The sequence below is a fragment of the Hylobates moloch genome, unplaced genomic scaffold, assembly GCF_009828535.3.
Source record: "Hylobates moloch isolate HMO894 unplaced genomic scaffold, HMol_V3 SCAFFOLD_19, whole genome shotgun sequence".
Taxonomy (NCBI): domain Eukaryota; kingdom Metazoa; phylum Chordata; class Mammalia; order Primates; family Hylobatidae; genus Hylobates; species Hylobates moloch.
The window spans coordinates 3,928,894-3,956,522 of record NW_026652294.1 but is presented as its reverse complement, the minus strand read 5'-3'; the positions used below and the strand labels follow the sequence as shown (position 1 = coordinate 3,956,522).

The 27,629-nt window shown below is 52.9% G+C and overlaps 3 protein-coding genes and 1 long non-coding RNA gene across 7 annotated transcripts in view; 2 read left to right on the top strand and 2 right to left on the bottom strand.

Moving 5' to 3' along the window:
- Positions 1 to 98: 98 nt before the first annotated feature.
- Positions 99 to 17,162, bottom strand: LOC116458662 (uncharacterized). 2 transcript variants are annotated; one of them, XR_009211109.1, is made up of 5 exons: positions 16,884 to 17,162; positions 13,647 to 13,760; positions 10,538 to 10,738; positions 553 to 717; positions 99 to 447 (listed from the first exon to the last, which is right to left on the bottom strand). It is a non-coding gene; the product is annotated as an uncharacterized LOC116458662 (long non-coding RNA). The 2 variants fall into 2 exon arrangements; XR_009211110.1 differs by having other exon boundaries at positions 10,538 to 10,718.
- LOC131381984 (transmembrane protein 191A-like) lies at positions 16,076 to 16,710 on the top strand. Its single transcript, XM_058431534.1, is given in 2 exon segments — positions 16,076 to 16,452; positions 16,454 to 16,710. Coding segments are annotated over 2 exon segments (483 nt in total). The 5' UTR covers positions 16,076 to 16,188; the 3' UTR covers positions 16,673 to 16,710.
- TMEM191C (transmembrane protein 191C) lies at positions 17,015 to 19,633 on the top strand. 3 transcript variants are annotated; one of them, XM_032139263.2, is made up of 10 exons: positions 17,083 to 17,310; positions 17,590 to 17,713; positions 17,849 to 17,899; positions 18,051 to 18,128; positions 18,470 to 18,526; positions 18,635 to 18,694; positions 18,821 to 18,885; positions 18,965 to 19,037; positions 19,187 to 19,227; positions 19,310 to 19,633. In XM_032139263.2, the coding sequence occupies exons 1-10, from the start codon at positions 17,156 to 17,158 to the stop codon at positions 19,512 to 19,514; spliced, it is 909 nt and encodes a 302-aa protein (XP_031995154.2). In that variant the 5' UTR covers positions 17,083 to 17,155; the 3' UTR covers positions 19,515 to 19,633. The 3 variants fall into 3 exon arrangements, with proteins under 3 accessions (XP_058287515.1, XP_031995154.2, XP_058287516.1); XM_058431532.1 differs by having other exon boundaries at positions 17,015 to 17,310; positions 18,635 to 18,885; XM_058431533.1 differs by lacking the exon at positions 17,849 to 17,899 and having other exon boundaries at positions 17,147 to 17,310; positions 18,635 to 18,885.
- Positions 19,634 to 23,261: 3,628 nt separating this feature from the next.
- The window catches only part of PI4KA (phosphatidylinositol 4-kinase alpha), a 150,230-nt gene continuing 145,862 nt past the window's right edge, over positions 23,262 to 27,629 (bottom strand). The window contains exons 51-55 of the mRNA XM_032139259.2: positions 26,892 to 27,012; positions 26,250 to 26,409; positions 25,437 to 25,526; positions 24,844 to 24,927; positions 23,262 to 23,681 (exon numbers count right to left, since the gene is read on the bottom strand). Coding sequence (XP_031995150.2) covers positions 23,630 to 23,681; positions 24,844 to 24,927; positions 25,437 to 25,526; positions 26,250 to 26,409; positions 26,892 to 27,012 — 507 coding nt within the window. The 3' untranslated portion in view covers positions 23,262 to 23,629. The remainder of the gene's footprint in view (positions 23,682 to 24,843; positions 24,928 to 25,436; positions 25,527 to 26,249; positions 26,410 to 26,891; positions 27,013 to 27,629) is intronic.

Below are 27,629 nucleotides of genomic sequence, written 5' to 3'. Positions count from 1 at the left end.
ACAGCGATGAGAAACTGTTATTTTATGATCTTTTCATTAAAAGCTTGATTGAAAACTCTGGTGTGGGACCTCCATATTCTGCTTTGGCTGTTCTCTCTAGCAAAGTGACATGGCTTCTAAGTCTTAGAAGGGTGGGGTCTGGGAAGGGCATCTGCCTGCCACTATTCAGTGGTGCTTGGTGGGTCCTGGGGGTGTGCACTGGGCCAGGGAACTAGCACTTTGGTGTCAGCATCCTCTTGGGCAGTGTTGGCCTGAGTTAGCTGAGGCTGTCTGGGAAGCAGCAATGCGTGCACAGTTACAGCAGCATGGACCTGGTGACTGGGGAGAGGAGGATGGCTGCCCAGTGCCCGGGACCCCTCATTGGAGTGGCAGAGTTGGGACTGAGGAAGGGCTGGGACAAGGCGAGGGCTGCTACCTTCTGCCCACTGATGCTTCCTGGTGCTTGGCCTGAGGGGAGGGAGGAAGGGAAAAGGGGTAATGTTAATCCCCAGGGAATGGGGATCCTAGTGTGAAGACCCAGGAGGAGGAGCAGGGATGGAGGGTGATAGTTACCTTAGACCTCTGGCATGGACTGCAGGCATCCGTGGTGGCTCCTGGCAGCCGGAGATGAACCCAGTGACCCCAGACTCCAGAAGAGCTTGAGCGCAGCTACTCTAAGTCTTGGTGAGTTCTGTTCAGTTGCTTTAAAATGATTTTTCAGCTTTATCAAAGTAATTCCTGAATAGAATTTAAGTAATTAAATGGTTCTCAAAAAGGCTTAAAACAAAAACTAGTTTGTCTCCCCAACTCCGTCCCATACTATGCAGCCAATCACTTTGAATTATTTTAGCACTTTCTTCTGCATTTATCTCTACGTGTCTAAATAGTATTCTTACACTGCTGTCTTATTCCGTTTTGGAGTCTGGACTTATTAATAAGGATTTTAGTTCATCTATACTCTCTTCTCCTTAATTTATATCCACCAAATAGTTGTCAAATGTGTAGTTTGATCTAGAGGTTGGCAAACTTTCTATTAAGTAGATTGTAAAAATATATATTTATATTAGATATATAAAATATATATATTTACTTATAGATTTACATATATATATATATTTACTCCAGCTTTTGTCTAGGCTGGAGTGCAGTGGATCATAGCTTACTGTAACCTCAAACTCCTAGGCTCAAGTGATCCTCCTACTGCAGTCTCCCATGTAGCTGAGACTGCAGGTGTGATCCACCACATCCAGCTAATTTTTTTTGTTTTTGTAGAGACAGGGTCTTGCCATCTTGTCAGGCTAGTGTTGAACTTCTGGCTTTAAGTGATCCTCTTAACTTGGCCTCCCAACATGCTGGGATTACAGGCGTGAGCCACTGCATTTGGCTGCCAGATAGTAAATATTTCAGGCTCTGCAGGTCACACCATCTCTGTTGTGACTACTCAGCCTTCTGTCATAGTGCAAAAATAGCCATCAGTGGGGCCAGGTGCAATTGCTCACGCCTATAATCCCAGCACTTTGGGAGGCAAAGGTGGGGATCACCAGAGGTCAGGAGTTCCAGACCAGCCTGGCCAACATGGTGAAACCCCTTTTCTACTACAAATACAAAAAACAACAACAACAAAAAACTAGCCGGGTGTGGTGGTGGGTGCCTGTAATCCCAGCTACTCGGGAGGCTGAGACAGGGGAATCTCTTAAATCCAGGAGGCAGAGATTGCAGTTACCTGAGATCATATCATTACACTCTAGCCTGGACAACAAGAGTGAAACTCCATCTCAAAACAAGACAAAAATTAGCTGGGCATGGTTGTGGGTGCCTGTAATTCCAGCTAGGCAGGAGAATTGCTTGAACCCAGGAGGGGGAGGTTGCAGTGAGCCGAGATCACGCCATTGCATTCCAGCCTGGGTGACCAGCAAAACTTAAAAAAAAAAAAAAAAAAAAGTAGCCACCGATGATATGTAAGCAGACAGGCATGGATATATTCCAGTAAAACTTCATTTATGGCCAGGCACGGTGGCTCATGTCTGCAATCCCAGCACTTTGGGAGGCTGAGGTGGGTGCATCACCAGAGGTCAGGAGTTCGAGACCAGCCTGGCCAACACGGTGAAACCCTGTCTCTATTAAAAATACAAAAAGCAGCCAGGCATTGTGGCGGGCACGTGTAATCCCAGCTACTCGGGAGGCTGAGGCAGGAGAATCACTTGAACCCGGGAGGTGGAGGTTGCAGTGAGCCAAGATTGCGCCACTGCACTCCAGCCTGGGCAACAGAGTGAGACTCATCTCAAAACAAAAACAAAAAAACTAGCTTTTCAGCCAGGTGAGGTAAATGCATCTATAGTCCCAGCTACTCAGGAGGCGGAGGCAGAAAGCTCCCTTTAGCCCCAGGAGTTTGAGGCCGCAGTGAGCCATGACTGCATTACTGCACTCCAGCCTGGGCAACAGAGTGAGACTCTTTTTTTTTTTTTTTTTTTTTTTTGAGTCAGAGTCTGGCTCTGTCACCCAGGCTGGAGTGCAGTGGCACCATCTCCACTCACTGCAAGCTTTGCCCCCCAGGTTCATGCCATTCTCCCGCCTCAGCCTCCCGAGTAGCTGGGACTACAGGCGCCCGCCACCACACCCGGCTAATTTTTTTGTATTTTTAGTAGAGATGGGGTTTCACCGTGTTAGCCAGGATGGTCTCGATCTCCTGACCTCGTGATCCGCCCACCTCGGCCTCCCAAAGTGCTGGGATTACAGGCGTGAGCCACTGTGCCCGGCCAAGACTCTATCTTTAAAAGAAAAAAAAAAAATAAATAAGTCGTTTTCCAAAAGCCATTTGAGATGGATTGCAGTAAAAGTCTTCTATGGAGTGGAGAATGTTTGACACAGTAAAAGAACAGGAGTAGGAGAAAGCTGCCATGCTTCCCAGGGGGCTAAAATGTGTGGCTGAGCATCCTATTTGGCTCTGTGTGCTCAAGGTGTCCCTCCGCCCTGCTCCCAAAAAGAGGAGGGACGGGAAGAAGCAAAGGTGGGGAAGTGGGAATTGGAGGTGGTTTTCATCTTAGTACAAAAGGAAGTGTCCCCATGCTAAATATTCCAAGAAATGTTTCCCACAGGACTTACTTTTTTTTCTTTTTTTCTGAGACTGAATATTGCTCTGTTGCCCAGGTTGGAGTGCAGTGGCGCAATCTCGGCTCACTGCAACCTCCCTTCCCAGGTTCAAGCAATTCTCCTGCCTCAGCCTCCCGAGTACCTGGGACTACAGGTGGGTGCCACCATCCCCAGCTAATTTTTGTATTTTTAGTGGAGATGAGGTTTCACCATGTTGGCCAGGCTGGTCTCGAACTCCTGACTTCTGGATTTGCTGACCTCAGCTTCCGAAAGTACTGAGATTACAGGCGTGAGCCACCGTGCCCAGCCTCCAATAGGACTTTGTAAAGGACATTCACTAAGTTGCACAGCAAATGTAGAAGGACGCTTGTGAAAGGCTTTTTCTCGAAATGGCCTGGGTAAAATCAGAGTGTGTCATTAAAGGTCCCTGGTGTTGTGCTGTAAAATGTTACTTTTGCCAGTGGCAGGATGCTGCCCCTGCCTCCACCGTGCTGTGAGGTAGTGTGCAGCATCCATACTGATCACCTTTCCACAATCGCATAAGAGTGTGTGGACACGTGTAAGCCCTAGGCTTGGGTGGCTGGGACTTGGTCTTGCAGCCCCCTGGCCTGGGCCGCATTCATCTGTCCACCCACGCAGCACAGGCCGGGCTTACTCTTTCCACTGCTCCAGGCTGGGGCGGAAAGACCCAACAGGGAGGTGGCAGGAAGTCCCCCACAGACCAGGAAGCTGCACGGACCCCATGCTGAAGGAAGAAGTCATCAAGGGGCCGCATGGGGACTGGGGTTGGGAAAGTCAGGCAGGGCTGCAGGCTCCCTAGGAGGCCAGAGCTGGCCAGGCGTGCAGCAGCCGAGGCCTCTCCCTGCAGTGCCAGGCTGCGTCCTTTCCCACGCAAAGGCTCACCTCTGTGCTGTGGAGATCAGACGGGAGGCTGGAGGGCTTTGGTGGCAGTGTAAGAGGCTGGGCCACCAGCAGCCCAGGTGTCTTTCTCAGTGCACCTCGCGCTACCAAGAACCGTGCCCTGGGCAGATGGCTGAGGAGAGCTCACCTGTCCCTGTGCCCGGACACTTTCTGAGCCAGGTGCCCTCCCCTAATGCCGCTGACCAGTGGATTTAAGAAAATGTCGGCCCCCATGGCCAGGTGTGGTGGCTCATATCTGTAATCTCAGCACTTTGGGAGGCCAAGTTGGGCAGATCACTTGAGGTCAGGAGTTCAATACCAGCCTGGCCAACATGGCGAAACCCCATCTCTACTTAAAATACAAAACATTAGCCAGGCATGGTGACAGGCACGTGTAATCCCAGCTACTTGGGAGGCTGAGGCAGGAGAATTGCTTGAACCCAGGTGGCAGAAGTTGCAGTGAGCTGAGATTGCGCCACTGCACTCCACCCTGGGCGACATGGCGAGACTCCATGTCAAAAAAAAAAAAAAAAAAAAAAAAAAACTCAGTCCCCAGCGATTTTGGGATTTGGAATTTTTGCCTATTCGTGTTCAGCTCCTCTTTCTGGCCAAGGTAACAATGAGTTGCCTCCTGCAGGGTCCCTGCTGTGAAATCAGGCCACCACTCAGGCCGTCCTGTGCTTCTCTATCAGCGGGCCGCACCTCCAGGTCAGCTGAAAGGAGCCCAGAGCATTTGAATCCCAGCCCACACTGGCAGTGGCCTTTGCCTTGGACAGATGCCATGTCTCTGAGGTGCAGACGGGCTGGCTCTCCATTCAGGTGTCAGGGCATTTGAGTGTGTGTGGTTCTCCAAGCCCTGGGTTTGTCAATTGAGGGAACGGTGCACAAGATGCAGTCTGTGAGTTCTTGGATCCTAGAATGCTTGGGGAAGACAGGCCAGCCTCGGAGGCTCAGCCTGTGGTCCCAGCTACCTGGGGAGACTGAAGTGGGAGGATTGCTTGAGCCTGGGAGGTGGAGGCTGCAGTGAGCTAGGATTGTGCTACTGCACTCCAACCTGGATGACAGAATGAGACCCTATCTCAAAATAAATAAATAAATAAATAAATAAATAAATAAATAAATAAATAAATAAAAAATAAATAAATAAATAAATAAATAAATAAATAAATAAATAAATAAAAGCATCCTTGGTAGTGCTGAGTGCTGTGGGGACACAGTTGCAATTGGGGATGAGTGTCTGGGAAGGCTTCCTAAGAAATGGCATTAGGGTGAGGCCATAGGAAGTGAGGGAGGGGCTAGGCAGAGGAATGAGCAGGCACAGAGGCCTGTAGCAGCAGACTGCACAGCGGCAGGAGAGGTCCTGGCGGCGCCGGGCCTAGGAGCCATGTTGGGATTTGGACTTGTGCTCTCTGAAGGTCTGAGAGGCCCTGCTGGCTGCTAAAGGAAGACAAGGTGGGGGCAGGCAGGCTCCTTAGGAGCTCTCGGAATGGTGCAGTCCAGAGCCACGGTGTTGAAGGTGGTAAGCAGGGGTCAGAACTTGGAGGTTCACATTTTATTTAAAGCTGTTTAGTGAGCACTTGTGAGTCACTGACACTTTGTAAACATCAGCTTGTTTACTCTGTGTGGCAATCAGGCTGAGGTGGACAGCATCTCCTGAGGAAGTAAGGCGCAGATGGGCCAGCAGTTTGCAATGGAAGAGCCCGAAGGCTTGGGGACAGGCTGGAGGAAGGGTGTGAGGCGGGAGGGGAGGTAAGGACGGCGTCAGCGTTTCTACACCTACACGAAAGAGTGGGAGAAGAGCAGGACTCACCCAGGGAGCCATGGGGGTGCCGCGTTGAAGAGGAATGGCTGCGAGCCGAGAGGGGACAGTGTCCAGGAGCGCAAGGGTCACTTGGCTGAGTGTGGCAAGTGGGCAAGTCAGGGACAGCTGACCCCCAATAATGTTAAAACAAAAATCAATAAGTGCGTAAATGAAACACAGTTCATTTTGGCTGCGGTGGGAGAATGGCTGGGGTCCGTGAGGCTGGCAGGGCCCAAAGGCTGGAGGACTTTGACTGCCCTAGCAAGTATTTTGGATTTTATTTTATTTTTTTTACTATTTCTTTTCTTTCTTTCTTTCTTTTTTTTTTTTTTTTTTGAGATGGAGTCTCGCTCTGTCTCCCAGGCTGGAATGCAGTGGTGCGATCTCGGCTCACTGCAAGCTCCACCCCCCGGGTTCACGCCATTCTCCTGCGTCAGCCTCCTGAGTAGCTGGGACTACAGGCGCCCGCCACCATGTCCAGCTAATATTTTTGTATTTTTAGTAGAGGCGGGGTTTCACCGTGTTAGCCAGGATGGTCTCGATCTCCTGACCTTGTGATCCACCTGCCTCAGCCTCCCAAAGTGCTGGGATTACAGGCGTGAGCCACTGCACCTGGTGTTTTTTTTTTTTTTTTTTTTTCGAGATGGAGTCTCCCTCTGTCACCCAGGCACGATCCCAGCTCACTACAACCTCCGCCTCCCGGGTACAAGCGATTCTCCTGCCTCAGCCTCCCAAGTAGCTGGGACTATAGGCGCCCACCACCACGCCTGGCTAAGTTTTGTATTTTTAGTAGAGACGGGGTTTCACTGTGTTGGCCAAGCTGGTCTTGAACTCCTGACCTTGGGATCCACCCACCTCGGCCTCCCAAAGTGCTAGGATTACAGGAGTGAGCCACCGCATCCAGCCCCTATTTCTTTTTAAGACACGGTCATGATTCATTGCCCAGGCTGGAGTGCAGTGGCACGATCACAGCTCACTTCAGCCTCACACTCCTGGGCTCAAGCAATCTTCCTGCCTCAACCTCTTGAGTAGCTGGGACTATAGGAATGCCCCACCACACCTGGCTAATTTAAATTTTTTTTTCATGGAGGTCTCACTATATTGCCTAGGCTGGTCTTGAACTCTTGGGTTCAAGCAGTCCTCCCACCTCAGACTCTCAAAGTGTTGGGATTACAGTTGTGAGCAACCATGCCCAACCAGATTTTATTTTTATTTTTGTTTTTGGGACAGGATCTCACTGTATCACCCAGGCTAGAGTACAGTGGTATGATCACGGCTCACTGCAGCCTTGACTTCCTGGGCTGAGTAATCCTCCTACTTTAGCTTCCCTAGTAGCTGGGACTACAGGCACACACCACCATGCCCAGCTTTTTATTTTTTATTTTTTGTAGAGATGAAGTTTCGCCATGTTGCTCAGGCTGGTCTGAAACTCCTGGGCTCAAGTGATCTGCCTGCCTCAGCCTCCCAAAGAGTGGGGATTTCAGGGGTGAGTCACCACACCTGGCCCACATTTTATTATTTAAGTTAATATTTTGTTACTGTTGCTTAAAGCCACCTGGTCCTTTTCATCAGATAGTTTCTTACAGCCAGGCACAGTGGCTCACACCTGTAATCCCAGCACTTTGGGAGGCTGAGACAGGTGAATTGCTTGAGCCCAGGAGTCTGAGACCAGCCTAGGCAACACGGTGAAACCATGTCTCTACTAAAAGTTTTGGTCTCAATCTACTGACCCCGTGATCCACCACCTCGGCCTTCCAAAGTGTTGGGATTATAGGTGTGAGCCACCGCACTGGCCTAAATTTTTTTTAAATTAGCTGGGTGTGATTGAGGCTGGGCACTGTGGCTCATGCCTGTAATCCTAGCACTTTGGGAGGCAGGTGGATTGCCTGAGCTCAGGAGTTGAAGACCAGCCTGGGCAACTTGGCGAAACCTCGTCTCTACTAAAAATACAAAAAAAAAAAAAAAAAAATTGGCCAGGTGCAGTGGCTCACGGCTGAGACAGGAGAATTGCTTGAACCCAGGAGGTAGAGGTTGTAGTGAGCCGAGATCACGCCATTGCACTCCAGCCTGGGCAACAAGAGCGAAACTCCGTCTCAAAAAAAATTAGCTGGGTATGGTGGCATGTGCCTATAATCCCAGCTGCTCGGGGGGCTGAGGCACAAGAATTGCTTGAACCGGAAGTCAGAGATTGCAGTGAGCCAAGATCATGCCACTGCACTCCAGCCTGGGCAACAGAGTAAGATGATCCAAAAAGAAAAAGAAAATTAGCTGGGTGTGGCTACACCTGTAGTCCCAGCTATATGGGAGGTTGAAGTAGGAGGATCGCTTGAGTCCAGGTGGTGGAGGCTGCAGTGAGCTATGATTGTGTGACTGTACTCCAGCCTGGGTGACAGAGCCAGACCTTATCTCAGAAAAGGGTCATGATGCCTCCCCAACAGGATATGGTGGGGACACTCCAAGGCCATGGGAGAAGAGGGTACAAGCCGGAGCCATGGAAGAAGTGAACACATAAGACTTCAGAGGCAAACTGTCCGTCTAGACAGCTCCAGCCTGCAGAGCACACCACTCCCAGGCCAGCGCCATGAGGTCCTGTTGAGCCACCCACCTCACTGTGATCATCCACAGGTAAATCCTTGGACGTGGGCCCGGTGCCGTCCCTGCTGAGGCTGAAGCTACGTGGCCATGACAACCTGAGCACCACAAGCTGCCCTCTGCGTTTGTGGTGTGATCAGGGCCTTCTACCAAAAGCCATGTGCCCAGGCTGATCCTCTCTGTAATGTGGAAAGGCGGCTACGCTGGAAAGGCCTCAGTAAGAGCAGCTGGGCCCTTGCAGACAGACATCAGGGTGTGACCCTTGGGACTGGCTCCCTGCGGCCACTGCAGCACAGGTGTTCACATCTCACAGTGGAGGCAGTGGAGACCATGCTTGCCTGCAGGCTCTCGGCGAGGCTCCGAGGCTGGCCCCTTGCGTAGCCCCTGGTGACTCCTTGGCTTCTGGAGTGGAACTCCATCCTTCACACGGCACTCTCCTCGAGGGCCTGTGTGCGTGTCTGTGGCTAAGTTCCCACTTCATAAGGACATCAGTCATATTGGATGGGGTCCCACCCTGCTCTAGTGAGACCCTATCTTTTTTTTTTTTTTGAGATGGAGTCTCGCTCTGTCGCCCAGGCTGGAGTGCAGTGGCGCGATCTCGGCTCACTGCAAGCTCCGCCTCCCGGGTTCATGCCATTCTCCTGCCTCAGCCTCTCCGAGTAGCTGGGACTACAGGCGCCCGCCACCACGCCCGGCTAATTTTTTGTATTTTTAGTAGAGACGGGGTTTCACCGTGGTCTCGATCTCCTGACCTGGTGATCCGCCCGCCTCGGCCTCCCAAAGTGCTGGGATTACAAGCGTGAGCCACCGCGCCCGGCCGACCCCATCTTAATCACACCTGCAGTGACCCTGTTTTCAAGTAAGGCCACATTCTGAGGTATTGAAAATTAGGACTCCAATATGAATTCAGGGGGACCCAATTTAACCTGTAATATGAATATACCAAATGCAATTTTCTCCTTTTTTCTTTGAGACAGTCGCTTTGTCACCCAGGCTGGAGTGCAGATCTTGGCTCACTGCCTCTGCTTCCCGGGCTCCCGCAATCCTCCACCTCAGCCTCCTGAGTAGCTGGGACCACAGGCGCACACCACCACGCCCAGCTAATTTTTGTATTTTTGATAGAGATGAGGTTTTGCCATGTTGCCCAGACTGGTCTTGAACTCCAGAGCTCAACAGATGCACTCCCAAAGTGCTGGGATTACAGGTGTGAGCCAGCATGCCCGGCCTCCAAATGAAATGTTCAAAAAGGCCTTTTCATAATAGTAACAGGAAACAAGTGACATAGGCATAACCTTGATAAATGTGCCAAAAGCCCATTTGGAAATAGCACATTTGTATGAGGCCTGAGGCAAGACTTGTGGGATTGGACGGGAATGCTCCGTTCCTGGGACCAATACCTGATGATGGAGAGTATCCATTCTTCCCTTTTAAATTTTTATTTTAATACTTTATTTTTGAAGATGGGGTCTTACTATGTTGCCCTGGCTGGTCTGGAACTCCTGGGATCAAGTGATCCTCCCACCTTGGCCTCCCAAAGTGCTGGGATTACAGGTGTGAGCCACTGTGCCCAGCCCATTCTTCCCTTTTAATATATACGCTTCACATACAGGCTTTTTTTTTGCAACTCCTATCAAATCCAAACAATGTATTTGGGAGAATGTGACAAGACAGTTCTAAAGTTTATCTGAAAGAGAAGCAGCAGATCCTAAATGGGTTTCCCCAGGCCCAGCACTGGCAGGTAGCACCTTTCTAACCTTCGGGTGTGAATCCAAGGGTGGTGGGGGAGCTTCAGGACACATGCACCCTCGTGTCCCTCCTCTATGTAAATGGAAGGCTTCAGTGCCAGCTCCTTTAGGTTGTAAGGACTGAACACTCTCACAGAAGTTGTGTGCACAGTGAGGTGGGGGCTGAAATGCAGCAGCTCCTCTCCCCATGTTCTGTCCCCGCCCCACCTCTCCCCCACCTCAACTTTGACCGCTAGGGGACCAATTATAACATGAGATGTCAAGAATAGCTCATGTAAAGCCACCCCACCCCAGTCACCTGGTTGCTACATAGTGTCACATTCATAGGAGTACAATTTAGTCACTAGTAATCCTTTGCGAGTAATACGAATGTCCAGTAATTCTTTGCTGCATAACAGGCCTTGTGCTCGAAAGGTTCTGCAGACCTTACCTGGGTGCTCTGGCCCAGCTGCGTTCATCCCAGGGCTGGCTGGGGGCTGGGGGTTTGCCGGCATGCCTGCTGGTTGGTGCCGCTGCCAGTCCCAGCTACTCAGGAGGCGGAGGTAGGGGGACGGCTTGGTTCCAGGAGGTTAAGGCTGCAGTGAGCCATGATTGTGCTACTGCACTCTGGCCTGGGCAACCAAGCAAGACTCTGTCTCAGAAAAAAAATAAGGGGGTGAGAGGGGCTATAAAGGCTCTGAGGTCCACGCTCTGGAGGCCCACAAAGCCTTTTCTGCATCATCTTGTTTATCAGAGCAAGACCCAAGGATGAGCCTAGATTCCTGAGCTGGGGAAACAGGCTCCACCTACTGGTGGTGAGAACTGCAGAAGATCTGTGGTCGTTTTGAGTCCACTATAAGTAACCAAAATACCTTCAATCTTGCTTGCATTTCTCAACATTAATGAAAGGGGACCCAGTGCTTGGTTATAGCAGGCGTCCTAAACTCTCCTTCTGACCTGCAGAGTTTTCATCTGCAGAACGTCCCCTCCTGGTGCACAGCATTCATGTCCCTTGTCTTCATCCCTGGTGGGTGCTCTTGCTGCCCTCCTGTCTGATCCCATCCTCCTCCTCGTCCTACCAACCCACTGTACTCACCCTGTATATTTAGTTTATATAAATGTTAATGCATGGCCAGGTTTGGCGGCTCACGCCTGTAATCCCAGCACTCTGGGAGGCTGAGGTGGGCGGATCACCTGAGGTCAGGAGTTTGAGACCATCCTGGCCAACATGGTGAAACCCCGTTTCTACTAAAAATACAAAAAATTAGCTGGGCATGGTGGCAAGCACCTGTAATCCCAACTACTTGGGAGACTGAGGCAGGAGAATTGCTTGAACCCTGGAGGCGGAGGTTGCGGTGAGCTGAGATCATACCATTGCACTCCAACTTGGGCAACAAGAGTGAAACTCTGTCTCAAAAAAAAATAATAATAATAAATGTTAACACCTGTAGTCCCAGTGCTTTGGGAGGTCAAGGCAGGAGAATCACTTGAGCACAGGAGGTCGAGGCTGCCGTGAGCTGGGATGGCGCCACTGCTCCCCAGCCTGGGCAACGGAGTGAGACTCAAATCTAAAAAAAAAAAAAAAAAAAAGACCAGGTGCGGTGGCTTATGCCTGTAATCCCAACTCTTTGGGAGGCCGAAGCAGGTGGATCACCTGAGGTCGGGAGATTGAGACCAGCCTGGCCAACATGGTAAAACCCTGTCTCTACTAAAAATACAGAATTAGCCGGGTGTGGTGACGGGCGCTTGTAGGCCCAGGTACTTGGGAGGCTGAGGCAGGAGAATCGCTTGAACCCAGGAGGTGGAGGTTTGCAGTGAGCCGAGATCACGCCATTGCACTCCAGCCCGGGCGACAGAGCGAGACTCTGTCTAAAAAAAAAAAATTGTTATCATGGAGTAAACCTCATTTTCCATTTCTCACTGTCAACATTATTTTCAGGGCTTGCTGTTGATTTTAGGAGATCCCAGCTGATTTTAAGTGCTCTACAGGACTCCTTTGTTTTCATCTGTCACATTTCATTTTTTTTTTTTTTTCACATTTCACTTCTCAGTTCCCCAGGAATTAGTGGAGTGTTTAGGCTTCGCTCACGGATCCTCAACAATCCACTTGGAATGAAAAGAAACCATGGTCAAGTTTAACAAATGGGTGACAGAATGAGAAAAGATCTTAGCAATCTTTAGAATTAAATGATTATTAATTAGAATACACCAGTACCAGGTGCGGTGGCACATGCCTGTAATCCCAGCATTTTGGGAGGCCAAGGTGGGTGGATCACTCGAGCCCAGGAGTTTGAGACCAGCCTGGTCAACACAGTGAGCCTTTATTTCTACAAAAAAATAATCAGCCATGCTATAGTCCCAGCTACTGGGGGTGCTGAGGTGGGAGGATTCCTTGAGCCCAGGATTTCAAGACCGCAGTGAGCTAGGATCAAGGCACTGAAGTTCAGCCTGGGTGACAGAGCAAGATCCTGTCTCTCTAACAAAAAATTAAAATTAAAAAATATTGGCCAGGTGTGGTGGCTCACGCCTGTAATCCCAGTACTTTGGGAGGCTGAGGCAGGTGGATCATTTGAGGTCAGGAGTTCGAGACCAGCCTGACCAACATAATGAAACCCTATCTCTACTGAAAATACAAGGATTAGCCAGACGTGGTGGGCATCTGTAGTCCAGCTACTTGAGAGGCTGAGGCAGGAGAATCGCTTGAACCACCATGCCCAACCTAATATTTTTGTCGTTGTTGTTAGTAGAGACAGGGTTTCTCCATGTTGGCCAGGCTGATCTTGAACTCCTGACCTCTAGTGATCCACCCGCCTCAGCCTCCCAAAGTGCTGGGATTACAGGCATGAGCCACCGTGCCCGATCTGAAGATGTTTTTGATTGGTTGATTGATTGAGTTGGGATCTCACTGTTGCCCAGGCTAGAGTGTAGTGGCATGATTATAGCTCACTGCAGCCTTAAACTCCCGAACCCAAGAGATCCTCCCAGCTCAGCCTTCTGAGTATCCGGGACTACAGGTGCACACCACCACACCCAACTCATTTTAATTTTTTTTTTTTTTTTTTGAGATGGATCTTCCTCTGTCACCCAGGCTGGAGTGCAGTAGTGCAATCTCGACTCATTGCAAGCTCCGCCTCCTGGGTTCACGCCATTCTCCTGCCTCAGCCTCCTGAGTAGCTGGGACTACAGGCGCCCGCCATCACGCCCAGCTAATTTTTTGTATTTTTAGTAGAGACGGGGTTTCACTGTGTTAGCCAGGATGGTCTCGATCTCCTGACCTCGTGATCTACCCGCCTCTGCCTCCCAAAGTGCTGGGATTACAGGTGTGAGCCACTGTGCCCAGCCAACTTTAAAAAAATTTATTATTTTAGAAATGGGGTCTCACTATGTTTCCCAGGCTGGACTTGAACTCTGGCCTCAAGAGATCCTTCTGCTTTAACCTCCTGAGATGCTAGGACTTCAGGCATGCACCACTGCACTCAGCAACATCTAGTTTTATTTCTCCTCTTATCACAAGCCAGTTTTTTCAGCACAAGTTGTCATGTGGTCATGGGGGTGCCTACCTCAAATCCTCCTTGCCCCGTAGTTTAGTCTTGGTTCTATTCCCATGTGCCGCTGGCTGCCTTAGGAACAAGCATATGTCCTAGTTCTTGCCCATTAAAGGTGGGGGCTCCCAGCTCCCTAAAGAGACACACAAGATATAGCATATTGACTTGCTCTTTTAGGTCCCTCATGGTTACAAGGTGGCTAGAGCAGTTCCAGCCATCACCTACAAACCCAGTAGGCAACAAAGACAATGTTGCTCCCATGTCCCCTTTTGCAGAAACGCAAACCTCCCAGAAGCCCACAGCCAACTTTCCCTGGTGTTTCAGAGGCAGAATTCTACAAGAGAAGTAAGACATCCATGGTTGGTTTAGACCAGTCCTGCTTTACACCTGGGGAGAGGATGGGCCTGGCTCCCCAGAAGAACAAATTTAGGGGCTTGTATCAGCAAGAAGGAAGAGAGACAGACAGCAGTTTTAAGAGATTGCTAGGCGGCCAGGTGCGGTGGCTCACGCCTGTAATGGGAAGCCGAGGCGAGTGGATCACCTGAGGTCAGGAGTTCGAGACCAGCCTGGCCAAGGTGAAACCCCGTCTCTACTAAAAATACAAAAGTAGGCCGGGCGCGGTTGCTCACGCCTGTAATCCCAGCACTTTGGGAGGCCGAGGCAGGCAGATCACAAAGTGAGGAGATCGAAACCATCCTGGCTAACACAGTGAAACCCCGTCTCTACTAAAAATACAATAAATAAGTAAATACATACATACATACATACATACATACATACATACATACATACATACAAAAGTTAGCTGGGCGTGGTAGCCAGCGCCTGTAGTCCCAGCTACTTGGGAGGCTGAGACAGGAGAATCACTTGAACCTGGGAGGCAGAGGTTGCAGTGAGTCAAGATCACGCCACTGCACTCCAGTCTGGGCGACAGAGCAAGACTCCATTTAAAAAAATAATAATAATAAGGTTGGTAGGCAACCAACTGTGTGTACAGATTCTTCAAGCTTTCCTACTACTATTTTTTTTGAGATGGAGTTTCGCTCTGTCACCCAGGCTGGAGTGCAATGGCGCGATCTTGGCTCACTGCAACCTCCACCTCCCGGGTTCAAGTGATTCTCCTGCCTCAGCCTCCCGGGTAGCTGGGATTACAGGCACTCGCCACCATGCCCAGCTAATTTTGTATTTTTAGTAGAGATGGGGTTTCACTGTGTTAGCCAGAATGGTCTTGATCTCCTGACCTTGTGATCCGCCCTCCTCGGCCTCCCAAAGTGCTGGGATTATAGGCATGAGCCACTGTGGCCAGCCTCTTCTACTACTTTTTTTTTTTTAAGATGGAGGCTCACACTGTCGCCCAGGCTGGAGTGCAGTGGCACGATCTCGGCTCATTGCAACCTGTGCCTCCTGGTTTTATGCGATTCTCCTGCCTCAGCCTCCTAAGTAGCTGGGATTATAGGCCACCATGCCCAGCTAATTTTTTGTATTTTTAGTAGAAATGGGGTTTCACCATGTTGGCCAGGCTGGTCTCGAACTCCAGACCTCAGGTGATCCACCCACCTTGGCCTCCCAAAGTGCTGGGATTACAGGCGTGAACCACCACGCTCGGCCTCTACTACTACAGTTTTTTTTTTTTTTTGAGATGGAGCCTCCCTCTGTCACCAGGCTGGAGTGCAATGGTGCAATCTCGGCCCACTGTAACCTCTGCCTCCCGGGTTCAATTCCCCTGCCTCAGCCCCCTGAGTAGCTGGGACTACAGGCAAGCACCACCATACCCAGCTAACTTTTTTTTTGTATTTTAGTAGAGGCAGGGTTCCACCTTGTAGGCCAGGATGGTCTCGATCTCCTGACCTCATGATCCACCCGCCTCGGCCTCCCAAATTGCTGGGATTACAGGCGTGAGCCACTGTGCCCGGCTGTCTACTACTTCTTAAACAGTGAGAGGCAGGAGGATCGCTTGAGCCCTGAAGTTTGCTGCTGCAGTTAGCTTTGATCGTACCACTGCACTCCAGCCAGGGTGACAGCAGGACCCTGACTCTAAAAAAAAAAAAAAAAGAAAAAAAGCATACACTATCAATACTTCCTCCTTACTATAATGTTTACTGTGGCCTTTTTCAGACTAGAGAGTCCTTTTATCTATCCCTTTTGTAAGAGCTTTTAGAATTATCAATAGATGGTCAGGTGCGGTGGCTCAGGCCTGTAATCCCAGCACTTTGGGAGGCCGAGGTGGGTGGATCACGAGGTCAGGAGTTCAAGACCAGCTTGGCTAAGATGGTGAAACCCTGTCTCCACTAAAAATACAAAAAAATTAGCCGGGTGTGGTGGCGAGTGCCTGTAATCCCAGCTACTCCGGAGGCTGGGGCAGAGAATTGCTTGAACCCGGTAGGTGGAGGTTGCAGTGAGCCGAGATTGTGCCACTGCACTCCAGCCTGGGCAACACAGTGAGACTCTGTCTCAGAAAAAAAAAAAATTATCAATAGATGGTGACCCTCATCTTCATGTTTTCTGCATCTGTTGAAGTGCACCATTGAGATCGTGGAGTTCTTCCCTGTTCGTCCATATGGTGAACAACACTGATTTTCTGATGTTGAACAATCCCCAAAATAAACTCTGCTTGGTTTCCATGGATTTCTGTTTCCCTTTAGATTTTGTTAGTAATTTATTTTGGATTTTGGCATCCAAGTTCATAATTGTAACTGGACAAATAAAGGCAGATTTTAAAAGGACAAGTTGGGAGGCTAAGGTGGAAGGATCACTTGAGCCTGGGAGATTGAGGCTGCAGCGAGCCTTGATTGCTCCACTGTACTCCAGCCTGGTGACAGCAAGACTCTGCCTCTAAAATAATAATACGTAAAAGGACGAGTTTAGCTACAGTCTCACCGAGCAATGAAAGAGCTTATCTTTCTCCTGTTTCCTTTACGGATCTTGCTCATGTATTTTATCTTAATTACTTTAGCATAAATGCTAAATCAAATTCTTTTTCACTAGACGTCATCATAGCTCTCGGCATACCATATAATACGCAAGCACATTTTAATCATTAAAATTGTTTCCTTTTTTTGTGGCTACTGTAACCGCTTCAGCGAACCATTTAATGCATAGTGGGTTTAAATTATTTTTTCTCTTTCCTGGGATAAATTTCCCAGGAGAGGGATAATTGGGTCAAAAGATACGAACATATTTATGGGTTCTTTTCCACAAGAGATCGATCAGTTTGCAAGTGCCATCTGCAGTGTGGGGGAACCAATCTTCAACTTGCCTGCATTTGGTATTAGTATTTTATTAACCTTTCATTGATCCAATTAGGGCTCTTTGACACAATTTTCATCAGTGATGGACTAAGTGTGATACGACCTGATCCGCCTCCGGCCGGTGTGAGAAAGGGCATGTGTCGGGCTGCGCTCGGGCTTCCCCTGCCGCCCGTTGTGATCCAGCCCGCTAGGCGCTCCCTGCCGCCCATTGTGACGCCTGCCAGCCGCAGGCTGGGTCCCCGAGGCGGGCGGCATTTAGGCTCGGTCTCCACAGCCATGGCCGCGATGCAGGAGCTGCTGCTGCAGTTGCAGAAGGATAACCGAGATGGTCGCCAGCGGAAGCAGGAGCTAGAGAAGCTGATGCGTGGGCTCGAGGCCGAGAGCGAGAGCCTCAACCGGCGCCTGCAGGACCTGAGCGAGCGGGAGCGAAGGTGCGCGGGGAACGCCGCTCTACCTGGCGGGCGCGCGAGGGTCAGTCCCGCAGGCAGCGCCGCGAGGTGCTTCGCAGAGTACCAGGCCGATCCGCCCGGGCCAGCATCTCTGCTCTAGGCCCTTGGGAACGGGTGATCCACCCAGCGGACCCAGGTGGGGGACTCGGCCAGGACTTCCCAGTCCTCAATCATGAGCCTGCGGCTGGTCCTTCCTGGCGACTGCGGGATCCTGAGCGACCCAGTCCGCCTTGTAGCGCCAACCTCAGTTTCCCTCTGCAGCCTGCTGCGGAGGCGAAGCCAGGCAGCGCAGCCTCTGCAAGGGGAGGCACGCGAGGCGGCGCGGGAGCGAGCGGAGCGGGTGCGCAGAAGGCTGGAGGAGGCGGAGCGCCACAAGGAGGACTTGGTGAGGAAGAGTCCTGGAATGGGGCTGGATCCAGGGTGGGGTGGGGCAGGGCGGGCAGAAGGGGGCGGGATCCGGGGGTGGGGTGAGGTAGGACCGGCGGAGAGGCCGGCACCGCCCCCAGAACCTTGTCCGTAGGAGCAGCACGGCAGGCAGCTGCAGGAGCAGTGGGAGGAGCTGTCGAGTCAGGTACGTGCAGGAGATGGGAGGGTCTGTCTCTTGGTTCCTCTCGGAAGTCCTGCCCTTGTCCTCGCCCTTGATGCCTCCCCGTCCCTGTCTGCCCTGACACCCGTTCCTCCAGAAGTTCGGTAAACAGCGCCCTTACAAGCCCCGTCCCTAGCTCTTCTACTACGGAGGGGAACTGCAGAGCCAGAAGAGCACGGAGCAGCAACTCGCAGCCCAATTGGTGACGCTGCAGGTGCTTGAGCGGGACCCTGAGGTCTTTAGTAGGGGCGGAGCAGCAGCATGAGCGGGGCCGTGACCACCTGGGGGTGTGGCTTAAGACAGGCCCTGAAGGCGTGGGCGGGGATGTGGGCGGAGCATAATCGCCTGGGGGCGGGGCCCTGAGGGCTAGCAAAGGGGCGGAGCGCGGAGGGGGCGGGGTCATGACCAGCTGGGGCGTTGCTTACGACTGGTCCTGAGGACGTGGGCGGGATCATGATCGGCTGGGGGCGGGCACTGAGGGCCAGGGGCGGGGCCCGGAGGCGCAGCGGGGTGCCAGCCTGCGGACCTCCTGACGTTCCCTGGGTCCTTCTCAAGAATGAACTGGAGTTGGCGGAGACCAAGTGCGCCTTGCAGGAGGAGAAGCTGCAGCAGGTGAGGGCAGAAGCGGGTTCTGTTGGAGGAGGGTAGGCTTTCGAGTGTGGATGGGGAAGGGCTTGTCGCCCTGCCCCCGCCGAGTCTAACCCGGGTGTCCACACCCAGGGCGCGCTGCAGACAGCGGAGGCCTGGGCCATATTCCAGGAGCAGACCGTAGTCCTGCAGGTGAGGCCCCACTCAGATACCAAGGTGCCTCCCACCTCTCCTCCCCCAGACCTGGGGCGGCAAGTCTCCCAACCTACCGCCAGGACGCCTCCCCGAGGCCTCAGTCCGCACTCTCACCCGCTCCAGGAGGTGCAGGTGAAGGTGATGGAGGCTGCGAAGGAACTGAACGCCTGGCAGAGTGGCCGGGAACTGTAAGGGAGTTGGGCCTGCGGGCGCGGCGGGGCATTGTGGGGCCGGGCCGGGCTCCCACCTGCATGCCTGTCCCCGCAGGTGTGACGCGCAGCTTCGCGGAGTGCAGTACAGCACCGAGTCGCTCATGGAGGAGATGGCCAGGGCGGACCGAGTGAGCGCCTGCGCGGGTCCGGGCGGGGTGGGCTGGAGCGGGACACCCCTCCCTACCCCCTCCCCGCAGTACCGCCTCCCCCTCCTCCTGGAAACCGGGCCGGCGCCGCGGGCGCGGAGGTAGCAGGATGCGGCCCTCTCTCCCCGCAGGAGATGCGGCTGTTTGGCGGCCCTCGCGCGCTGGCCATCAGGTGAGCCGGGTGGTGGGCGCGGCCGCGGTCCCCCAGGTGCCCGCTCGAGCCACCGCCCACCTGCCCGCCTTTCGCCCCACAGGCGGTGCGTGCTGGGCGCGCTGCAGGTGCTGCTGACGCTGCCGCTCCTCTTCCTGGGGCTGTCGCTGCTTTGCACGGTGCTGTTGGACCCCGGCGCCGTCTCCGCGTGGCTCTGGAGCCTCATCTCGGAGACGACGCTGCGCCGCCTGCGCTACACGCTGTCCCCGCTGCTGGAGCTGCGCGCTAACGGGCTGCTGCCAACCTAAGTGCAGCGCCCCGCGCCTGGCTCCAGGTGGACTCCAGGGCACCTGGCTTTATTTCTGGTGCACTCCTCTCCTGAGAGTGTAGACCAAGGTCGCCTAATAAACTCAAGGGATGAAGCTCGTGGGTTCGTCGTGTCTCCCATGTCATGTAGGAGCTTGACTGGTTTTTCAGCCTCCAAAGATTCCTTCCTTTCTTACAGCTCATGGATTTAGATCCACTCCCCAGTATTGTAAACAGCATTTTTAGTTTTTCAGGATACATAATTCGCCATATTGCCAGAAACTTGTACATGGCATTTGACACTTTTTTCTTTGCCAATTTGACAAGCTGCCTTTTTCAAGTATTGTGATTTGAAATTATTTCTACTATATTTGAATTTATTTCTACCATTTGTAACATGTTGATCCTGATTTCTCAATGCTCCCCTTTCCTTCTGTTTATTTGGGAAGTCACACTCTGTATTCTGGTATTCTTACTACTTGAGCTCAGCTCATCGCTGTCATCTTCCCCTAAACCGCCTTAGAGCATCTTAGGTCTTTTCCCTCTGATCACATGTGCTTTTTTTTTTCTTTTCTTTTGAGACGGAGTCTTGCTCTGCGCCCAGGCTGGAGTGCAGTGGCATGATCTCGGCTCACTGCAAGCTCTGCCTCCCGGGTTCCAGCGATTCTCCTGCCTTAGCCCCCCAAGTAGCTGGGACTACAGGCGCCTGCCATCACACCCGGCTAATTTTTTGTATTTTTTTTTTTTTTTTTTCTGAGACGGAGTCTCGCTCTGTTGCCCAGGCTGGAGTGCAGTGGCGCAATCTCGGCTCACTGCAAGCTCCACCTCCTGGGTTCACGCCATTCTCCTGCCTCAGCCTCTCCGAGTAGCTGGGACTACAGGCGCCCGCCACCACGCCCGGCTAATTTTTTGTATATTTAGTAGAGACGGGGTTTCAGCGTGGTCTCGATCTCCTGACCTCGTGATCCGCCCGCCTCGGCCTCCCAAAGTGCTGGGATTACAAGCGTGAGCCACTGCGCCCGGCCTAATTTTTTGTATTTTTAGTAGAGACAGAGTTTCACTGTGTTAGCCAGGATGGTCTCGATCTCCTGACCTCGTGATCCGCCCACCTTGGCCTCCCCAAAGTGCTGGGATTACAGGCATGAGCCACCGTGCCTGGCCAACATTTTCTGCAGATATCTTACTGTTATTGAGTCCTAATTTCCACTGTGGCCAGAGAATACACTCTGCATAATTTTAATTCTATCTCATTTACTGAGACTTGTTTTGTGGCCCAGCACAAAGCTTGTAATGAACATTGAGAAGAAAGTGTATTGTTGCTGTTGACAGTGATTTTTTTTTTTGAGACGGAGTACTCAGCCAGGCTGGAGTACAATGGTGTGTAATCTCGGCTCACTCCAACCTCCACCTCCTGGGTTCAAGTGATTCTCCTGCCTCAGCCTCCAACTACAGATGCATGCCACCATGCCCAGCTAATTTTTGTATTTTTAGCAGAGACGGAGTTTCACCATGTTGGCCAGGATGGTCTCGATCTCTTGACATTGTGATCCACCTGGCTTGGCCTCCCAAAGTGCTGGGATCACAGGCGTGAGCCACCGTGCCAGGCCGGCAGAGTGCTTTCTAAATACCCAGCAGGTCCAGGTTGGTGACAGGCTTGTTCAGGGCTCCTGTGTTTACTTTCTTGTTGGTAGCTCCGTCAGTTGCTTATTGTGAAATGCCCCTTCATAGACACCCATACACATTTTGATTATGGATGGCCAGTCTTTTTTCCATCTGTTATTTTCATCTTAGATCTGTCTTCATATGTAAAGTGCTTTGGTTATAATCAGCACATAACTGGGTCTCGCTTCTTCAATTCATGTTTATAATCCCTGACTTTTAAATTGGGCTGGTAAGTCTATTATGGTTCTCCTTTTCTGCCTTCTTTTGGATTAGTATCTTTTAAAACTCCTTTTAACTTATACCCTGACTCATTTTTTATTGAGAGTCTCACTCTGTCATCCAGGGTAGAGTGCAATGGTGTGATCTTGGCTCACTGCAACCTCTACCTCCCGGGCTCAAGTGATCCACCTCAGCTTCCTGAGTAGCTGGGACTACGGGCTTGTGCCACCATGCCCGGATAATTGTTGTATTTTTTGTAGATGGGGTCTTGCCATGTTGCTCAGGCTGTTTTCAAACTGCTGGACTCCAGCAATCCACCCACTTCAGCCTCCAAAAGTGCTGGGATTAATGCATGTGAGCCACTGTGCCCAGCCTATATTTTTATTCGTACTGCTCAGGACTCAACTGTGCTTCCTAAAGCTGAATATTTGTGTTTTTCAACTCTGGAAATCCCATTAGAAGTTGACTGGGGCCGGGCACGGTGGCTCCAATCCCAGCACTTTGGGAGGCCAAGGCGGGCAGATCACCTGAAGCCAGGAGTTCAAGATCAGCCCGGCCAACATGACGAAACCCCTTCTCTACTAAAAGTACAAAAATTAGCTGGGTGTGGTGGCATGCAGCTGAAATCTCAGCCACTTAGGAGGCTGAGGTAGAACTGCTTGAACCTGGGAGACAGGTTGCAGTGAGCAGAGATCACGCCACTGCACCCCAGCCTGGGCGACCGAGTGAGACTCCGTCTGAAAAAAAAAAAAAAAAGAGGCCGGGCGCGGTGGCTCACGCTTGTAATCCCAGCACTTTGGAAGGCCGAGGCGGGCGAATCACGAGGTCAGGAGATAGAGACCACGGTGAAACCCCGTCTCTACTAAAAATACAAAAAATTAGCAGGGCGTGGTGGCGGGCGCCTGTAGTCCCAGCTACTCGGAGAGGGAGAGGCTGAGGCAGGAGAACGGCGTGAACCCAGGAGGCGGAGCTTACAGTGAGCCCAGATTGCGCCACTGCACTCCAGCCTGGGCGACAGAGCGAGACTCCATCTCAAAAAAAAAAAAAAAAAAAAGTTGATTGGAGCTTTTCATTCAACTTTTTTTTTTTTTTTTTTTTGGATCCTGTTCCCCAGGCTGGAGTGCAGTGGTACCATCATAGCTCACTGGAGTCTTGCTCTTCGGCTCAAGTGATCCTCCCATCTTACCCTCCTGAGTAGCTGGGACTACAGGCATGCACTACCACGTGGCTAATTTTAAATTTTTTTGTAGAGACAGGGTCTTCCCATATTGCTTCTGCTGGTCCTGAACTCCTGGGCTCAAGCAATCCTCCCGCTTTGGCCTGCTGAAGTGCTGCGATTAGGAGCCAGCCTGCTTGGCTTTCCTTTCCTTCATACTCCATGTTTGGTCATTTCACTGTTCTGATCACTGATTTTCTCTTCTTACCTGCTGCTGTTTAGCTGATCTTTTGGACTTTCTCATTTGTTTCAGGTCTTTATTCCTATCTGCTTCAGATGCAGGGCCTCGGCGGGTGGGAGCAGATGCTTGCTGGGTCTAGTCACAAAAAGATTTTGGAGTTCCAGAGCACAGCACTTGAAAACGAGCAAGAGGGAAAGACCAGAGCAGTGGGAAGATGCTGCGGAGAGCCACAGACAGGCCCCCACGGCAGCCCTGAGGGAGACAGCTTTGGAGCGGGCAGACAGCAGTCTGGACAAACACAATGTGTGTTTTGGTGCACCTGTGCCGTGGTGAGATAACCCGTGCTCCTGGGCCCCAGCCTATGAGTGCAGGCAACACTGGGCCCCCCTCTCTAGGGGCAAATCCAGGAACTGCCCTTTGGCTGAAGGTGGACTTAAGACTTGACACAAAATCTCACAGATTCCAACACAGTACTATTTTGGGTTTTTATTTTGTTGATGTTGGTTAAATCTTACATCTTTCTTTATACACAAGAAAATACTTCATGTACCTATGAAATAAGACAGGTAGGGAATATGTCCAGTGCAAACAGAGGACTCACACCTGTGCATAGACAGCACCATCCAATGATTGTCACCGCAGTCCATGGCGTTACCAAGGCTGCGCCACCCACGCAGCCTCAGGAGGTGCTGAGGTGCCCCAGGAGGTGCTACCAGGCTCTTCGGGCCACAGGCCTCTCTTCCACTGCATGTGGCAGCACGGCGGGGAGGTCGCAGGGCTCCATGATTGTGGGGCAGCTTCGAGGGCACATGGGACGGAGGGCCTCGGAGGTCCCCTCCTCAGTAGGGGATGTCATTCTGATAGTACTGGATCATGTCGTAGGTCCGGCTCCTGAAAGGCCAAGGAAGAGTGAAGGGAGATGCAAGGAGCCAACGAGGTCTGGGGTCCCTCCCCTGCAGGGAGCCCTCCCTGTCCAATCAGCCCCTTATGGCCACCCAGCACCTAAAGGTACAAATATCCCAGGCACGCCCTCCCCTACCCAGTGACCACATCTGCTCCAACCCGGGGGCCTCCGAGGCCACCTCATGCTCCTCAGCCAAACCAGGGAGCCACTGCTCTGCCACATGGGCTTCGGGCCCCTTGGCTCATCCTGGCCAGATGCCCCCAAGGGGTCTGTACGCTCTCCTCGCACCTCTGGAGAGCCCCTTCTCGCGGTCCTGGCCGCCTGGTTTCTCTGCTTCCTATCAGCAAGAGCTCCTTCCGTGCCCAGCCTCCACACTGCCCTTGTTAGGGTGCCGGACCCGGGCGCCACCTGGGGGCAGGTCTCAGCTTCCTCACACGCTCCTCCGGCAGTTCCCCATGCAGATGGCCATGCCTGGGCCCCTCCTCCTAGTCTGGATGTGGCCTGTCCCATGGCACAGCCTTGGGCCCCCACATGCCCCTCAGGGCCTTACCAACCCCACATGTGTAAGTGCTGCCCCCTTCGGGGATGGTTCACTTGCTGGGATCGCCATCCTCCCTTTGTTCAGGCCGGACCCCTCACAGCCACCTCTGACTCCCACAGCAGGGAGCCTGTCAGCCCGGTGCTCCGCCTTCGGACCCTGAGCCAGCCCTCCCCAGGGCCCCCTGCACCCATCTCCTCCCACCACAGTAGTGACCAGCAGCCCGGCCTGCACCTCCAGTCACTGCCCACAAAGCAGCCCGAGGAAGGCGCAGGGAAGGAGTGGGGTCTGACGACTCAGCCCTCCTGAAAGGAGGGAGGCCTGACACCAAACTCAGTTCTAATACTCCTGGCCTTGTGCCCCTACTGCGCCTTCAGCCTCACAAGCCCTGCCTAGGTGGGCCCAGCCTCTGCCAAGTGTTCCCTTTGGCACACCATAGCCCCCTAAACCAGCACCCCACTGCTCCTCAAGAGCTCCTGTCAAGGCTTGGGTCTTCACGAGAGGGGTGGCTTGGGGACAGCAGAATCCTCATCGCCTGGTGCAGGCAAGGCCCCACAGGTGCCCAGTGGCCGCCGAGGCAGTGGGTGAAGGCAGGGGGGCGGGGCACTCACCTGTTGCTGAGGAAGCAGCTCTGGATGACCTTCATGATGAAATTTGCAGCCTCGCGCTCAGTCATGTTGGGGCTAAACCTGTGCCTGGGGGAGAGGCTGTGTCAGGGCTGCCATGGGCAGGGCCGTGCTGGCTCCCTGGCCCAGTGGGAGGAGGGTCTTCCATGGGGACGGACTTCAGCTGAGAGCCACACCCTGGAAATGTACCTTTGGGGTCCACATGTTGGAAGATGGGGTACTGTGAAGGCCATGCCTGGCCTATTATGGGCCCTGTCCCCTTCCCAGAATCACCTGAGTGGCCCCATGGCATTAGGGGACTAAGCATTGGGAGCTAAGCTACTGTAGCCCCGGACCTTAGGGTCGAGGTGAGGTGAGCGTAGCATCCTTGACATAATAGAGGCCCCTGGGTGGGTCTTTGGTGTGGCCGGCACAAGCCCTCACAGGCGTGGTCTAGGGGCAGAGCCTCACCCAGGAACCCTGTCTGCTCTGAGGTTCCGAGGAGATGACAACCACAGTGAAAGGTACTATCTTGGATGGAGCCTCAGCTAATGGACAACTGTCCCCCAGATGGCCTGCGTGTCCACCAAGGAACCTACTTCAAGAGCTTGATTGTCTGGCCTCGAAAACAGGGCAGGCCCGTGTCCAACATGAGAGTGACCAGGGAGACGACCGCGTCCATGTAGGGCCTGGGGAGAGATAGGAGGGAGCAGTGGGCTGAGGCCAGCCTAGGTGGTGGCCCTGCCTGTAGTCCTGTGGCCTGGTTGATGCCAACAGCCTCAGGTGTGGGCTCCTGCCACCCACCTCGCCTGCCACATCTTCTTGCACATCCCCGAGGCAACTTTCGACCTGCTGCACTCGGTAACCTGCACCGCCCAGGCAAGGGCTGCCCACACGCACTCTGGACAGGCTGAGGGTCCTGCCCTGTCCCCCACATAAGGCTGCTGGCCATGGCTTCTGCACCTGGGTGGGATGCAGACACTCTGACCTGCCTTTCTCTGCAGGGCAGTGGGGATGAACCGAGGTTGGACTGTGGCCTTGGCCAAGTGACCTCTATATGAAACTGGGACAAAGCCCATCTTTGGCACATAGCCTGCGGGGTGGCATGTGCTCAGGCTTTGGTGACAGGGTGGATGGGATGCCCAGAAAGGGGGAGCCCATGGCTGAAGGCGTGGGCAGGATCCTGGGGAAGGTGGTTAGAATTAGATGCCCAGAGCAAGAATTTACTGGCACAGGTGGGCAGACAGAGGACAGGTGTAGGTCAGCAGGTGGACAAAGGACAGGTGTAGGTCAGCAGGCGGCTGCTAGCACCTACCTCACTCTCTGGAACCGGATTCCCTTCATCCTAAAGGGGACCTCAGAACGTTCCACACACCCCCTCCGCCCTCACCCTGGCCCTCACCCAGGCTCACCGCACAGCCAGGTAGCCGCGGACGCACATCTCCATGAACCACTTGAAGGGCGTGGCCTCCATCTTGCCCCCCATGATCATCACCATCTCATCCGTCAGCTTGATGTCGGGTTCCCAGCCGAGATTGCCGCCCGGCGAGCTTTCAAACATGAAGCCAAAGTCTGCAAAACCCCAAAGAGCTGCCTGTGACTGGGTAGGAGCCAGGGCGGGCAGGGACGAGTGGTCTGTTTTGAGGAGTGGAAAAGGACTCTGCAACAGGAGCATCCCCTCCACCCCAACAGGCAGGTTGTGTTTTCCTGGGGACAGTGATGGGGTGGGTGGTGGGGCAGTAGGCAGAGAAAGAGAAGGGAGGAAGTGGAGGAAGGAGCCAAGCTGGGGCACTGAACCTGGACGGGCCCCACTCCGTCCAGCTCCAGCTTCTGACTCAGAGCAATGGCGGCTCTTGCCCCAGCTCCCTGGGGCCGGGGCCAGGCACCCTCTACAGCAGAACAGCTTGGTGGCCGATAGTTCGGACCTCAGAGCTGGACCCTGACACTCCTGGCAGGGTGGTCCTGGGCATGCTCCTCTCTGTGGGGTGGGGATCCCTATCCAACCCTGGGTGCCAGGGTGAAGGGAGAGGAGGGTGGCGCTGTGGCTGGCTGACCGATGTGGATGATATGGCCCTTCTTGTCCAGCATAATGTTGCCATTGTGTCTGTCCTTGATCTGCAGCAGGAACAGCAGGAGGCTGTAGGCGGCCATGCTTCGGATGAAGTTGTAGCGGGCCTGTGCAGAGAGCGCCCTGGGCTCACAAAGGCCCTGGGGCCTGTGGGCATTCTCCCTGGTCCCACACCCAGGATCCCTGGGCCTGTGGGCACTCTCCCTGGCTCTGTGCCCCCACCGTGGAGGCAGAGCCCAAATCAGCAAGCCAGTCTTTGGCAGCAGGAGTGACAGAGGCTGTCTATGGATGTGGGGGTGCAGGCACTTCCTCCCACACCCAGAACTTAACTTTCTTCTGAGGAGTCCAGCCCAGCTCTACATTCTTTTGACTCCCAAGGTGGCTTACAGATGCCCTGGTGGTTTTTTTTTTAAATGGAGTCTCGCTCTGTCGCCAGGCTGGAGTGCAGTAGCACGATCTTGGCTCACTGCAACCTCTGCCTCCTGGGTTCAAGAGATTCTCCTGCCTCAGCCTCCCGAGTAGCTGGGACTACAGGTGCCCACCACCGTGCCCAGTTAATTTTTTTATTTTTAGTAGAGATGGGGTTTCACCATGTTGGTCAGGATGGTCTCCATCTCTTGACTTCATGATCTGCCCGCCTTGGCCTCCCAAAGTGCTGGCATTACAGGCGCGAGCACTGCACCCGGCCAGGTGCCCAGGTTTTTTTTTTTTTTTTTTTTTTTTT

Coding starts and splice junctions, on each gene's coding strand:
- TMEM191C (XM_058431532.1), top strand. CDS start 17,015: ATGTGTCGGGCTGCGCTCGGGCTTCCCCTGCCGCCCGTTGTGATCCAG. Junction 19,038..19,186: donor AGATGGCCAGGGCGGACCGA/GTGAGCGCCTGC, acceptor CTCTCCCCGCAG/GAGATGCGGCTGTTTGGCGG. Junction 19,228..19,309: donor CCTCGCGCGCTGGCCATCAG/GTGAGCCGGGTG, acceptor TTCGCCCCACAG/GCGGTGCGTGCTGGGCGCGC.